The 14,006-nt window shown below is 38.3% G+C and overlaps 1 protein-coding gene across 3 annotated transcripts in view; it reads left to right on the top strand.

Annotated features, from left to right (window-relative positions):
* Window positions 1–14,006, top strand: part of MED14 (mediator complex subunit 14) — a 105,697-nt gene that overhangs the window by 60,188 nt on the left and 31,503 nt on the right. For all 3 annotated transcript variants that reach the window (XM_077144930.1, XM_077144931.1, XM_077144933.1), the window contains 5 exons: window positions 2,181–2,341; window positions 2,426–2,572; window positions 4,272–4,363; window positions 5,482–5,634; window positions 5,943–6,212. In XM_077144930.1, the coding sequence (XP_077001045.1) occupies window positions 2,181–2,341; window positions 2,426–2,572; window positions 4,272–4,363; window positions 5,482–5,634; window positions 5,943–6,212 (823 nt within the window). The remainder of the gene's footprint in view (window positions 1–2,180; window positions 2,342–2,425; window positions 2,573–4,271; window positions 4,364–5,481; window positions 5,635–5,942; window positions 6,213–14,006) is intronic.

The raw sequence follows: 14,006 nt of genomic DNA on the forward strand, positions 1-14,006 counted from the left end.
GTGCACTGTTCCCAGCCGGACCGGGGAGTCACGTGTTTGGAAGGGACCCCCTGGTCACCGTTCTCCGCAGTCTGGGGATTTCCGACCCAACTGTCTCAGTTGGTCCAGGGGGCCTCACGTGGTGGGGACGCCAGCCGCCGCGGCCCAAGGGGACCCCCTTCCCAATTCTGCCAACTGGCCTGGGAAGGAGGAAGGGAGGGACTCCGACCGCTTGCCGTCCCACCCAGGAAAGCCCGCGTCCCTCGGTGATCTCACCGGAGCTGGTTCTCCCAGACAGTCAGTCGTTCCAGGATGGGGTACGCTGTCCCTTTGATTTCCGTCGTGGCTCCGGGAGCTGCTCTGTATTGTCTCCACTCCCCCAGTAGCTGTTCTGGAGGAGGAAAGGTGAGGGTGACAAGGCTGTCGAGGCTGGTGGCGGAGGAGCCGGTGAAGGCGGAAGAGGGCACCGTGGTGGTTGGAGAGCCACCGGAGCAGGAGGGGGAGGAGGGGAGAGGAGGGCGGGCGGGGCGGCTACTCTGGGGCGTGGGCGCCACGCGGCGGGCCGGCGGACAAAGAGGGGAGAGGAGGGCGGGCGGGTCGGCTGCTGCGGGGCGTGGGCGCCGCGCCGGCGGCTCTCTTTCCTTTTTTATCTATTTATTTTTATTATTATTTTTTTGTTTACATGGGCAGGCACCGGGAATCAATCCCGGGTCCTCGGGCTTGGCAGGCAAGCATTCTTACCTGCTGAGCCACTGTGGCCTGCCCGTTAGTTCTGTTTTAATGCAACTTATATAGCTTTCTTCCTTCCTTCTTTACAGATTTTATTTTTTACAATATGTAATTTCTACCTCTTTGTTGCCCTGTTAAATGGTTTGTTCTAAGTCAGTGGTTCTCTTCTAGGGGTGATTTTTTTCCGCCTAGAGGACATGGGGACATTAGCAATGTCTGGAGATATTTTGGTTGTGATTAACTGGAGGGGTTGGCCGGGGCAGGGGTGCGGGGAATGGGAGGTGTAGCGAGGGGGTGCTACTACTGGCATCTAGTGGGTGGAGACCAAGGATGCTGTTCAGCATCCTGTAAGGCACAGGATGGCCCCCTACAATAAATATTATTTGCCCAAAATGTCAGTATTGCCAAGAAAGAGAAACTATTCTTAGTGTTATAGTTTACGGAAGAGAACTGAACCAGTGTTCCATATTTCTGATTGTATTTGTTGTTTTCTGTCTTAGAAATAATCATTATACCAAATCTGACAGTCCACCTTCTCTGTGAGTTAAGGGTTAATATGTCATTAAATAATATATTTATTTATTATATTTAACCCATTAGTGGAATAACTCATTGATAGCTAAAAGATATTGCCTCATAATGTTTTATGACAAATCCACAAAACTACAGAAGGAAAATGGATAGGTAGGTATTTTTTAGGACACCCAAGCTAATACATACCTCTTGTATATGTGATATGTATGTTAAGTGAGTTAATACTTGTAAAGTTTTTAGAAGAGTCTGTCACAGTAAATGCTGTCTATGTAGAAGAAGAAGGGGGATGGGGGCCCAGTGAACCCTTCAATTTGTCATGGCAGCCAGTGATCAAGATTTGCTTTTGCTACAGGGGTGAATTAATAGGTGAATTAACATAGCTGAATTCCTGCTATTATCATCAGCCTAAGCACTTTATATATGTTTTGTCATTACCAATAATTACCATATTGGTAATTACCATAAGGTAATTATCTCCATTTTATAGTTAGTAAACAAATTCAGGGAGGTTAAAATTAGCAGAATCAGAATTGGAACCTAGGTCCCTGTTTCCAAAGCCTTTCTTATTTCAGCTATATTGACCGGCCTTCAAAGAGTGCTTTTACAGTATTTTGTTCCCCTTAGTTTTTCTTGAGGTTGTTGTAGATACATTTTTTAGTAAACGATGTCCTTGATGTTCACTTTGAAAAATTGTTGTCTTTTCTAATAAGAATAAGGATGAAGACAAGTGTCATTTTCTTAAAATGAGAGTCCTAATCCATGTTGATATGAATGGGTCAAATGCTATTAATTGCAATGGATTCCTATTAATTGCTTCCTTGCTTTACAGAAGGTACCTAATATTGGAGCTTGAATTAAACCTGCCTATCATTGTGTACATTGTGCTTTTGTCTTTCTGTAGTGTAAAATACATTTCATATGTTGTTTTTAATCACCAGAATTCCTCCCTGTAAGGGCATAAGTGAAGAAACCCAAAAGGCTCTAGATCGCTCTCTTCTCGATTGCACTTTCCGATTACAAGGTAGAAATAACCGCACGTGGGTGGCAGAGTTAGTGTTTGCAAATTGTCCACTTAATGGCACTTCTACCAGGGAGCAAGGTAAGATGTTTTCCACACTTTGTTTTGGATATTTCCGGATTTTTTAGTACTGTTTATTATTAATCTTCTAATTCAATACTCTAGGACCATCCCGGCATGTTTACCTGACATATGAAAATCTATTGTCTGAACCAGTTGGTGGTCGAAAAGTGGTTGAAATGTTCCTTAATGACTGGAACAGCATTGCACGATTGTATGAGTGTGTGTTGGAATTTGCACGTTCTCTACCAGGTAAATGTGATAATCTTTCTTCTAAATAAAAAAAAAAAAAACTCCCCCCTTTTTATTTTATTATGTTTTTTAATTAAAAAAATAATTTTTAAACGTGACATGCAAACACGAACATTCTTACCATATGATCATTTCATTCTTGGTATATAGTCAGTAGCTCACAATATCATCACATAGTTGTGTATTCATCACCATGATCATTTCTTCGAACATTTGCATCAATTCAGAAAAAGAAATAAAAAGGAAAAAACTCATATATACCATACCCCTTACCCTTCCCTCTCATTGATTGCTAGTATTTCCATCTACCCATTATATTTTGGTCTTTGTTTCCCAGATTTTTTTTTTTTACCCCTTATCACTCCCTTTCATTGATCACTAGCATTTCAATCTACTAAGTTTATTTTAACATTTGTTCCCCCATTATTTATTTATTTTTAATCCATATGTTTTACACATCTGTCCATACCATAGATAAAAAGAGCATCAGACACAAGGTTTTCACAATCACATAGTCACATTACAAAAGCTGTATCATTATACAGTCATCTTCAAAAAACATGGCTACTGGACACAGCTCTACATTTCCATGCACTTCCCTCCAACCTCTCCAATATACCTTAACTAAGAAGGTGATATCTGTATAATGCATAAGAATAACCTCCTGGATAACCTCTAGACTGTTTGAAACCTTTCAGCCACTGACACTTTATTTTGTCTCATTTCTCTCTTCCCCTTTTTGGTCTAGAAGGTTTTCTCATTTCCTTGATGCTGAGTCCCAGGTCATTCTAGGATTTCTGTCCCACATTGCCAGGAAGGTTTACACCCCTGGGAGTCATGTCCCACGTAGAGAGGGGAAGGGCAGTGAGTTTGCTTGTCATGTTGACTGCAACCCCCCTTTTTAACTGAAGATGTAAAACATACATTGTTTAAAAAAATCAAAAGTATATCTGATGAAAAATACGTCTCCATTTTCACCTTAAACTCCAGTTTCCTTCCCCAGAGAAAACTGTAAAGTTTCTCACGTATTCAGAAATTTTCACACATAGGTGTATACCATGTTATAAAAATACGTACCAAAATGTTACTGTGTGTCACACTACATAATAAACACTTGGCTTGTGTTATCTTATTTAATCCTTACAGTCACCCTATATGTAGGTATTTTATTATTCCTCACTTTATAAATGAAGAAAACAAGTCACAGAAAGTCAGCAATTAACTTGCTGAAAGTCACAAAACTAGTAAGTGGCAGAGGTAGAATTAGAATCTCTTAACTACTGTGTCATACTGCTTCAGTATATCTTCCCCATGCCCTGGCCCCCTTTTATAGAAATGGAATCATACTATCCATATGTGCTATTGATTTTCTTACTCAATTATATATTTAGAGACCTTTCTATCAAGGCATTTATAAATCTTCCTTATTCTTGATAATAGCTATTATGACTATACCATGAATTATATAATTGGCATTCTAGTTTTTTGCAAATTCTAACAGTACTGTAGTGATTATACACATACCTTTACAACCCTGTAAGCACATTGTTAGGATAAATACCCAATATCAGTTTGTTGATAAAGTAAATGTATTAAGTTTTTATTAATGTTACCAAAATGCCCTCATTTTCAGATATATATATATATATATATAAATTTTGTATGTATAATTTTAATCTTTTTTTTCTTTTCTTTTTAGACATACCTGCTCATCTAAATATTTTCTCAGAAGTTCGTATTTATAATTACCGAAAACTTATCTTGTGTTATGGTACCACCAAGGGAAGTTCAGTGAGTCATTAATTAATCTTGTGTAGCTTAAAATGAAATCTAGGGGGGGCCCACAGTGGCTCAGCAGGCAGAGTTCTTGCCTGCCATGCTGGAGACCCAGGTTTGATTCCCGGTGCCTGCACAAACCAAAAAAAAAAAAAGAAAGCTATAAATTAAAACCCTGAAATTCTTCTCATAAATTTTTTAAAGATCAATAATTTAAAAAATAAGAAAACTGCCTTAAAATGATTAAGGGCTCAAGTAAAAATCAGGGATAAAATAGAAAATGTTAAATATTTTGCTATCTAAATATACCATAGTATACTTTAACATTTTCCCACAACCCTTTAAGATTGACAATAAAAACAGTACCCTGGTTGATGGGGTGTATGATCCAACAGCATGTTGGACAAAGTAATGTACCTTGGGTATTTGTATTTTTTTTTCTTCACTGATTTCACATTTACTTGGCAGCATGATTATTGTAAGAAGATTATGTATGTGTGGTTTTGGAAAATAATGGTATGTCTTGCTTTAGGTTATATGATCGTTAACATTCTTTGATCCTATCTTAACTATAGAGACATTCCCCATAATCTACAGCTTATCATCTTTACCCCACCCTGTATTAAGTCCTAGAAATTTAGTATACAAATGCAGCCAGCTGGCTTCTCTCTGGAATCTTCCACAGCAAGTAGTATCAGAAATTTACATGAGTGTTTTAACATCTATCAGTCGAAGGTTTATGTGTTGAGACTGGCTTCCTTTCCCCTTATAAAAGTATTCCTTAGTAGATTATACTAAGAGGGTGATTTCTTAAATTCTCTTCAAGAGAAAAATGAAAAATAAGGAACACCAATGATAATTTTCAAACACAGTTTAACATTTTTTCTTTAGCACCTTCTCTTTCTGTTTTATTCATTAGAAGTAGGCTGTTTAATGCACACATGCTCAGGGAATGTACTGGTGCATATCAGTAGGACATCTGGAGTTTACAGTAGAGTCTAGTCTTGTTTTATTTCTTTTCAAAAAAGACCCATTTAGATCTTGGGCATTTTGCCTTACTGTTTGAACATTTTTTCTTATACTTAAGTCATTTACTTCCTCAGTTTCTGATACATGTGTTCTCCCTGATTTAGATAAGTATCCAATGGAATTCCATACATCAAAAATTTCACATTTCTTTGGGAACTGTTGGCCCAAACTCAGGTTGCAGTAACTGTCACAATACTATCCTCCATCAACTGCAAGAAATGTTCAACAAAACACCAAATGTGGTTCAATTATTACAGGTAATTAAGTTTATTTCCTTTTTAAGAATAAGACTTGGCCAGTGTCAGTAGCTCATATAAAACTCAGAAAATCATGTGGACTTCTGTCTTTAATGATACAGGGTGGGTACCTTTGATTTTAACATCTTGAAGTCTGAGAATTTTCTTTTATTCAAAGCAAACAGTGATCTAGTTTGCATTCTCTTCAAGGGGAAGTTTTAGGGAATGTGCAGGAAGACATTGTCTCGTTTGTAGCAATTATACCTTAAAATTCTGAGGCTTTAGAATTTGTCCGGAAATCGGCTGCTCTCACTGTTTGTTCCTTATAGGTACTGTTTGATACTCAGGCTCCATTAAATGCCATCAACAAGCTCCCCACTGTGCCGATGTTGGGCTTGACCCAGAGAACCAACACTGCCTACCAGTGTTTCTCCATTTTGCCACAGTCTTCAACCCACATCAGACTGGCATTCCGGAACATGTATTGCATCGATATATACTGCCGGAGTCGAGGCGTTGTGGCAATACGGGATGGTGCCTATAGTCTTTTTGATAATAGCAAATTAGTTGAAGGTTTTTATCCTGCACCAGGACTAAAGGTAACAGTTTAGTGTTATGGTTTATTATTGCATGAATAACTAAAAATGATCTCTAAAACAGTTCCTTTGAGGGGGAAATAATGGAAAAGAGCAACAAGTTTCTGCTTAAATTTTTAAAGCAGTAATGTTAATTTATCATCCCTGCACCTTCATTCTAAAGGAGTTAGAAGTTGATTGAAGTGACATGTACCTATGTGTGTGAGATGATCAGGATGTCCTTTCCTTTATTTCCTTACCCTGTGATGACTAAAGAGAGTTGTATTTGCTGTTGGGAACTTCAAGGAACTTTTTATATATATATATATGTAACTGATACCATCTTTTTTTTATTTTTATTTTTTATTTATTTTTTTACATGGGCAGGCACCAGGAATCGAACCTGGGTCCTCTAGCATGGCAGGCAAGCATTCTTGCCTGCTGAGCCACCGTGGCCGCCCTTCAAGGAACTTTAAAAGTAGTCTTTATCATTGATTATTGAAAAGGTTTGATCTTCAGTTCAACTACAATGCTTTTTTTCAAATGTAGGTTCCTGAGCCAGAGCCCCTGGAGATTCTGGTATAATAGCTAAGTTTTGTGTGCTTATAATTTAAAACAAAGAGTTCTAAAAGACTGGTTTTGAAAAATAGCCACCTGCATCCCGCTCTTGGCTTTTTCTTGCTCCCCGAGGTACCTGTTTTCAACTCCTTTAGCTTATTCCCTTGGTATTTATATCCATATCTCTAGTTATCTTTGCTTATATTCCTATTTATTGACTTTTTTTTTTTGGCATGGGCAGGCACTGGAAATCAAACCCAGGTCTCCTGCATGGCAGGTGAGAACTCTGCCTGCTGAGTCACCGTGGCCCACCCATTTGTTGACTCTTTAGATGAAGTCGCAGTCTGATTCTCACAATGGAAGATGAGGATTTCATTATTTTTTACATACTTCACCCTCCTTCCAGGCTGCTGCTAGTACATAAGCATATTCTTCCTTCCCTCCTATTCTTGCAAAATGACTAGTAGTAGTTTAGGTTAGATAATTTTCCAGTGTTTGCATTATTATGAATATGTAAACACGGAGCTATCCAGTTTACTATAACTCTTCCTATCTTCTAAACATTTTGTTTTCCTGGGAATTAATATTTGTCTCTTATTATTATTATTATTATTATTTTTTAGCTTTTTCTGTATTTATCACTAATTCTACCTTAAATGCTCTCCTGGTTATGTAACTTTGCAGCACACTCAAACATATCAGTTACTTCATTGGTTTCATCTTGAAGAAATCCCAAGTTCTCTGACCTGCTCTAATCTGAACTGGTTGTGCTCCAGGCCTTTTTTTTTTTTCCTTGGGGTGCATGGTCCAGGAATCAAACCCTGGTCTCCTGCATTCCAGACCTGTTTTGACTTAGGAATCTGCAGAGGGATAATGACGTGGGAGATTCTTTCACTTCTCTCTTGTGCTACATGTCCTGTGACTTGGACCTCATGTCTTTTTCTTAATTGACTCCCTTATTTTGGTGGAGTACCTCCTGCACCAGCTTCCTGAGAGAGGGTACATGGAACGTTAATTTGTGATCTTGCACATCTGAATATGTATTTTTTTTTAATTAAAAAATTAACAAACAAAACATTAAGATATCATTCCATTATACATATATAATTAGTAACTCTTAATATTATCCCATATTTGCATATTCATCATTTCTTAGAACATTTGCATCGATTTAGAAAAAGAAATAAAAAGACAACAGAAAAAGAAATAAAACAATAACAGAGAAAAAAAAGATTATACATACCATGCCCCTCACCCCTCGCTTTCATTTACCACTAGCATTTCAAACTAAATTTATTTTAACATTTGTTCCCCCTATTATTTATTTTTATTCCATATGTTCTACTCTTATGTTGATATAGTAGCTGAAAGGAGCATCAGACACAAGGTTTTCACATTCAGAGTCTCGTTGTGAAAGCTATATCATTGTTCAATCATCATCAAGAAACATGGCTACTGGAACACAGCTCTACATTTTCAGGCAGTTCCCTCCAGCCTCTCCACTACATCTTGAACAACAAGGTGATATCTACTTAATGCATAAGAATAACCTCCAGGATCACCTCTCAACTCTGTTTGGAATCTCTCAGCCATTGACACTTAGTTTCATTTCACTCTTCCCCCTTTGGTCGAGAAGGTTCTCTCAATCCCCTGATGTTAATTCTCAGCTCATTCTAGGGTTTTTCTCAGTCCCTTGATGCTGAGTCTCAGCTCATTCCAGGATCCCCGTCTCACATTGCCAGGAAGGTCCACACCCCTGGGAGTCATGTCCCACACAGAGAGGGGGAGGGTGGTGAGACTGCTCGTCATGTTGGCTGGAGAGAGAGGCCACATCTGAGCAACAAAAGAGGCTGTCTTGGGGGTGACTCTTAGGTCTAAATTTTAAGTAGACTTGACCTATCCTTTGTGGGGCTAAGTTTCATATGAACAAACCCCAAGACTGGGGGCTCAGCCTATAGCTTTGGTTGTCCACACTGCTTGTGAGAATATCAAGAATTCAACTTGGGGAAGTTGAGTTTCTCCCCACTCTCACCATTCCCCGAAGGGGACTTGCAAATACTTTTCCACTCACTGATCAGATCACTCTGGGATTCATCGGGGCATCACTCTGGACAAACCAACGAAATCTCATGTCCTACCTGAGATTCCAAGTACTTAGGACATTCAATCAAACCATTTACATAAGTTATATTAGGAAATGCTCTAGTCAAAATATAAATTTTGTACCAAATAAACATTTTTTGCTTTAGTCTCACACATGAGGTGACATTTTAAAATATTAATTATCATCTATTTTCAGCACCCTGCAATAATGACATTCCTTTGTTCTTCCTCATGCAAAAACATTTTTAAAATTTGTACATTGTACATTTCACTATTATTTTACACTCTAGGCATTCCTAGATTATACCATCTCGATCTTTAACATCTATCTTTCTTTCTGATTTCATGTATGTCCCCAGCCCTCCTCCCTCTATCATTCTCACATGCAGCTTCATTCAGTGTTTTAACATAATTACATTACAGTTAGGTAGTATTGTGCTGTCCATTTCTGAGTTTTTATATTCAGTCCTGTTGCACAATCTGTATCCCTTCAGCTCCAATTACCCAATATCTCACCCTGTTTCTATCTCCTGATGGTCTCTGTTACCAAGGAAATATTCCAAGTTTATTCACTAATGTCAGTTCATATCAGTGAGACCACACAGTATTTGTCCTTTTGTTTCTGGCTATCACACTCAGCATAATGTCCTTAAGGTCCATTCATGTTGTTACATACTTCATAACTTTATTCTGTCTTACAGCTGCATAATATTCCATCTTATGTAGATGTCACAGTTTGTTTAGTCAACTGTCTGTTGATGGATATTTTGGCTGTTTCCATCTCTTGGTAATTGTTAATAATGCTGCTATAAACATTGGTGTGTAAATGTCCATTTGTGTCCTTGGCCTCGTGTCCTTTGAGTAGAGACAGCATATAGATGGGTCCTGTTTTTTAATCCATTCTGCCAGACTATGTCTTTTGATTGGAGAGTTTAATCCATTAACATTCAGTGTTATTACTGCATGGGTAGTACTTTCTTCTACTATTTTGCCTTCTGGATTTTATATGTCATATCTAATTTTCCTTCTTTTTACTTTTACGCATAGTCTTCCTTTCTATACTCTTCTCCACACCTCTCTCTTCTGTCTTCGTATCTGTCTCTAGTGTTCCCTTTAGTATTTCTTGCAGAGCTGGTCTCTTGGTCACAAATTCTCTCAGTGATTTTTTGTCTGAAAATGTTTTAATTTCTCCCTCATTTTTGAAGGAGAATTTTGCTGGATAGAGAATTCTTGGTTGGCAGTTTTTCTCTTTTAATAATTTAAATATATTATTCCACTGTCTTCTCGCCTCCATGGTTTCTGCTGAGAGATCTGTGCGTAGTCTTATTGGGCTTCCCTTGTATGTGATGGATTGCTTTTCTCTTGCTGCTTTCAAGATCCTCTCTTTTTCTTTGATCTCTGACATTCTGATTATTAAATGTCTTGTAGTATGTCTATTTGGATCTATTCTCTTTGGGCTACGCTGCACTTCTTGGATCTGTAATTTTAAGTCTTTCATAAGAGTTGGGAAATTTTCAGTGATAATTTCCTCCATTATTTTTTCTCCTCCTTTTCCCTTCTCTTCTCCTTCTGGGACACCCACAACACGTATATTCATGCACTCCATATTGTCTTTCAATTCCCTGAGTCCCTGTTCATATTTTTCCATTTTTTTTCCTAAAGTTTCTGTTTCTTGTCGGATTTCAGATGTTCCGTCCTCCAGTTTTGAAATCCTATGTTCTGTCTCTCGAAATCTACCATTGTAGGTTTCCATTGTTTTTTTCATCTCTTTTACTGTGTCTTTCATTCCCATAAGTTCTGTGGTTTGTTTTTTCAGACTTTCAGTTTCTTCTTTTTGTTCTTTCCTTGCCTTCTTTATATCCTCCCTCAGTTCATTGATTTGGTTTTTGATGAGATTTTCCATGTCTGTTCGTACATTCTGAATTAATTGTTTCAGCTCCTGTATGTCATTTGAATTGTTGGTTTGTTCCTTTGACTGGGCCATATCTTCAATTTTCCTAGTGTGATTTGTTATTTTATGCTGGCGTCTAGGCATTTAATTACCTTAATTAGTTTATTCCGGAGATTGCTTTCACTTCTTTTATCTAGGGTTTTCTTGCTGGATGAATTTGTTGTCTATCTGTTCTTTGACATTCCGTTCAGCTTTATCTGGCCCTTTAGCTTAAGTTTTGTTTAACAGAGGAGAATTTTTCAGTTCTTGTTTTCTTGTTTCTTGCCCTGCTTGTGTGGTGCCTTTCCCTCACACGCACTTAGGGGGGTCTACTTAGATGTTATAGACCCCAGCCAGATTTTCCCAGACCAAACTGGCCTCCTGTCAGGAGGAAAGAGTCACCTGCGTCGGTTTTCCCTGAGGGTGAGACCCAGCAGGTTGAAAGACTTTCCTGTAAAGTCTCTGGACTCTGTTTTTCTTATCCTGCCCTGTGTGTGGCACTTGTTTGACTGCAGGTCCCACCAGCATAAGATGATGCGGTACCTTTAACTTTGGCAGACTCTCCCTGCTGGGGACGTGGTGGAGACAGAGGAGAGGTTGTAGGCTGGTTTTAATGGCTTCAAATTACCAAGCCGTGTGTCTGAATTCCTTGATGGAGGGATTCCACCTGAGTTGGGCTTCACCCCTCCCCTGGGGAAGGCACAGGCTCCAGACAAGCCCCCAAAAGAGCTCACTTCTGCCTATGCCTGGAGCAGTTGCAGCCTGAAAAGTCCTGCCGCTGTATCCAGAGGCAGTCAGGCCTTTGTAGATACACAGCCACAAAAACCTCTGGTTCCTTCTTTTTTTTTCCCCTTTTTTTTGTCAGTCCTGCCCCCTTGGCGCCAGGGCAAAAATGAGCAACCTCTGCTTTGATCAGGTTCACCTACGCTTTGATCAGGTTCACCTAAACTGGGGGCCTATTTTTAGTAGTCAGAATTTGTTAATTAGTTCCACAATTGGCGTTTGATTTTGCCCAGTCCCTGCTGCTGGTAAAGTCCTTTCCTTTCCCCTCTGGGAAGCGACCTGTGGAGGAGGGGCGCTGGCCGCCACAGCTTTGGGAACTCACTGTTCTGGGGGGTGCTAGCAGCCAGTCCAGCTGGTCCAGACTGGGGTATGCTGTGTGTCTGGTCACTGACATGGCCCCAGGAGCTGTTCTGTACTGTTTCTGGTTATTTAGTAGTTGTTCTGGAGGACGAACTAAAACACACACGTTGTTAAGCCGCCATCTTGACCCGGAAGCCCTGAATAGGTCTTTAGATTACCCTCATCTACCTCAGAGAGTGACTGGGTAAACAATTCTGTGTTGGCAATCTTTTTCTGTCAGAATCTTTAAGGCATTGCTCCATTATCCTCTAGTTCCATTTAGACTGTTTCCATTTATACTGTATCATGTTATTCCATTTGTTAAGGCTTTGTAAAAAACCTATTGTTTCTCTGAGGAAGCTTATGGAGTCTTCTTTTTGTCCCCCTAATTATGAAGCTTCAGTTGGGCATTTGAGTGACTAAGTGGGCTGTTTAATCTGAAAGCAGATCCTTTAGCTCTGAGAAATTTTCTTGCATTTTTTTTTTTATAACTACAGAAGTTGTAGGTTTACACTTGCATAAAATACAAAGTTCCCATTATCAACACCTTGCATTTATGTAGCACATTTGCTACAGTTGATGAAAGGACATTTTCATAATTGTACTATTAACTTTAGTCCATGGTTTACATTGGAGTTCACTGTTTATATTGTACAGCCCTGTGGTTTGTTTTTTAATTTTTAACCTGATTTTAAAAAACTTTTTATTCTAGTAACATATATACAACCTAAATTTTTTTCTTTTGACTACATTCAAATATGTAATTCAGTGCTGTTAATTATGTTCACAGTGTTGTGTTAACGTCACCGCTATCCATTACCAAAACTTTTCCATCAACCCATAGAGAAACTTTGTACCATTTGAGTCCCTGGTATTCTATATCACGCTATTTAGCTATCATCCCCACTGATTTTTTTAAGTTAATATGGTAAATGGAAATTTTTTGTGATTTCCTCTTCACATTGTTCTTAGTAGTATATAGAAACACTATTGATTTTTGCTTGTAGATCTTATATCTTGCCATTTTGCTGAATTCTTTTATTAGCTGTAGTATTTTTTTTGTGGATTTTTCAAGATTTTCTATGTATGGGGTCATGTCATCTACAAATAGGAAAATTTTACTTCTTCCTGTCTAGTTTGTATACCTTTTATTTCTTTTTCTTACCTAATTGCTCTGGCTAAAATTTCAGTATAGTATTGAATAACAGTGGTGACATTGGGCATCTTGTCTCATTCCTGATCTTAGAGGGAATGCTTTCAGTATTTCACCAGTGGTTATGATGTTAACTATGGGTTTTTCATAGATGCTTTTTATCCTATTGAGGAAGTTTCCTCTTCCTAGTTTTCTAAGTGTTTTTATCAAGAAGAGGTGCTGGATTTTGTCATATACTTTTCTGTATCAATTGAGATATCATGTGGGGTTTTTTTTTTCCTTCATTCTCTTAATGTGGTGTGTTACATTAATTGATTTTCTTATGTTGAGCCACCTTTGCATACCAGGGATAAATCCCACTTGATAATGGTATATAATTCTTTTAATGTGCAGTTGGATTTAGTTTGCTAGTACTCTGTTAAGGGTTTTTGCTTCTGTATTTATGAAGTATATTGGCATATAATTTTATTCCCTTTTGATATCTTTATCTGGCTTTGGTATGAGGGTAATGTTGGCCTCACAGAATGAGTTAGGAAGAGTTCCCTATTCTTCAACTTTTTGGAAGAGTTTGAACAGAATTAGTGTTAATTCTTGGCATATTTGGTAAAATTTACTAGTGAAGCCATCTGTTCCTAGGTTTTTCTTTGTTAGGAGGTATTTGATTACTGATTCAGTCTCTTCGCTTGTTAATCGGTCTGTGGAAGCCTATTTTTTTTAGAGTCAGTATAGGTCATTTGTGTGCTTCTAGGAATTTGTTCCTTTCATCTAAGTTATTTTAGTTTATTGGCATGCATTTGTTCTGATTATCATATTGCAATCCTTTCTACTTTTAGGGGCCAGCAGTAATGTCGCCCCTTTCATTTCTGATTTTAGTTACTTGCATCCTCTTTTTTGCTTTGTCAGTGTGCTAAAGGTCTATTTTATTGATCTTTTCTTAGAATCAGTTTGATTC

Source organism: Tamandua tetradactyla, chromosome X (genome assembly GCF_023851605.1).
Source record: "Tamandua tetradactyla isolate mTamTet1 chromosome X, mTamTet1.pri, whole genome shotgun sequence".
Classification (NCBI taxonomy): domain Eukaryota; kingdom Metazoa; phylum Chordata; class Mammalia; order Pilosa; family Myrmecophagidae; genus Tamandua; species Tamandua tetradactyla.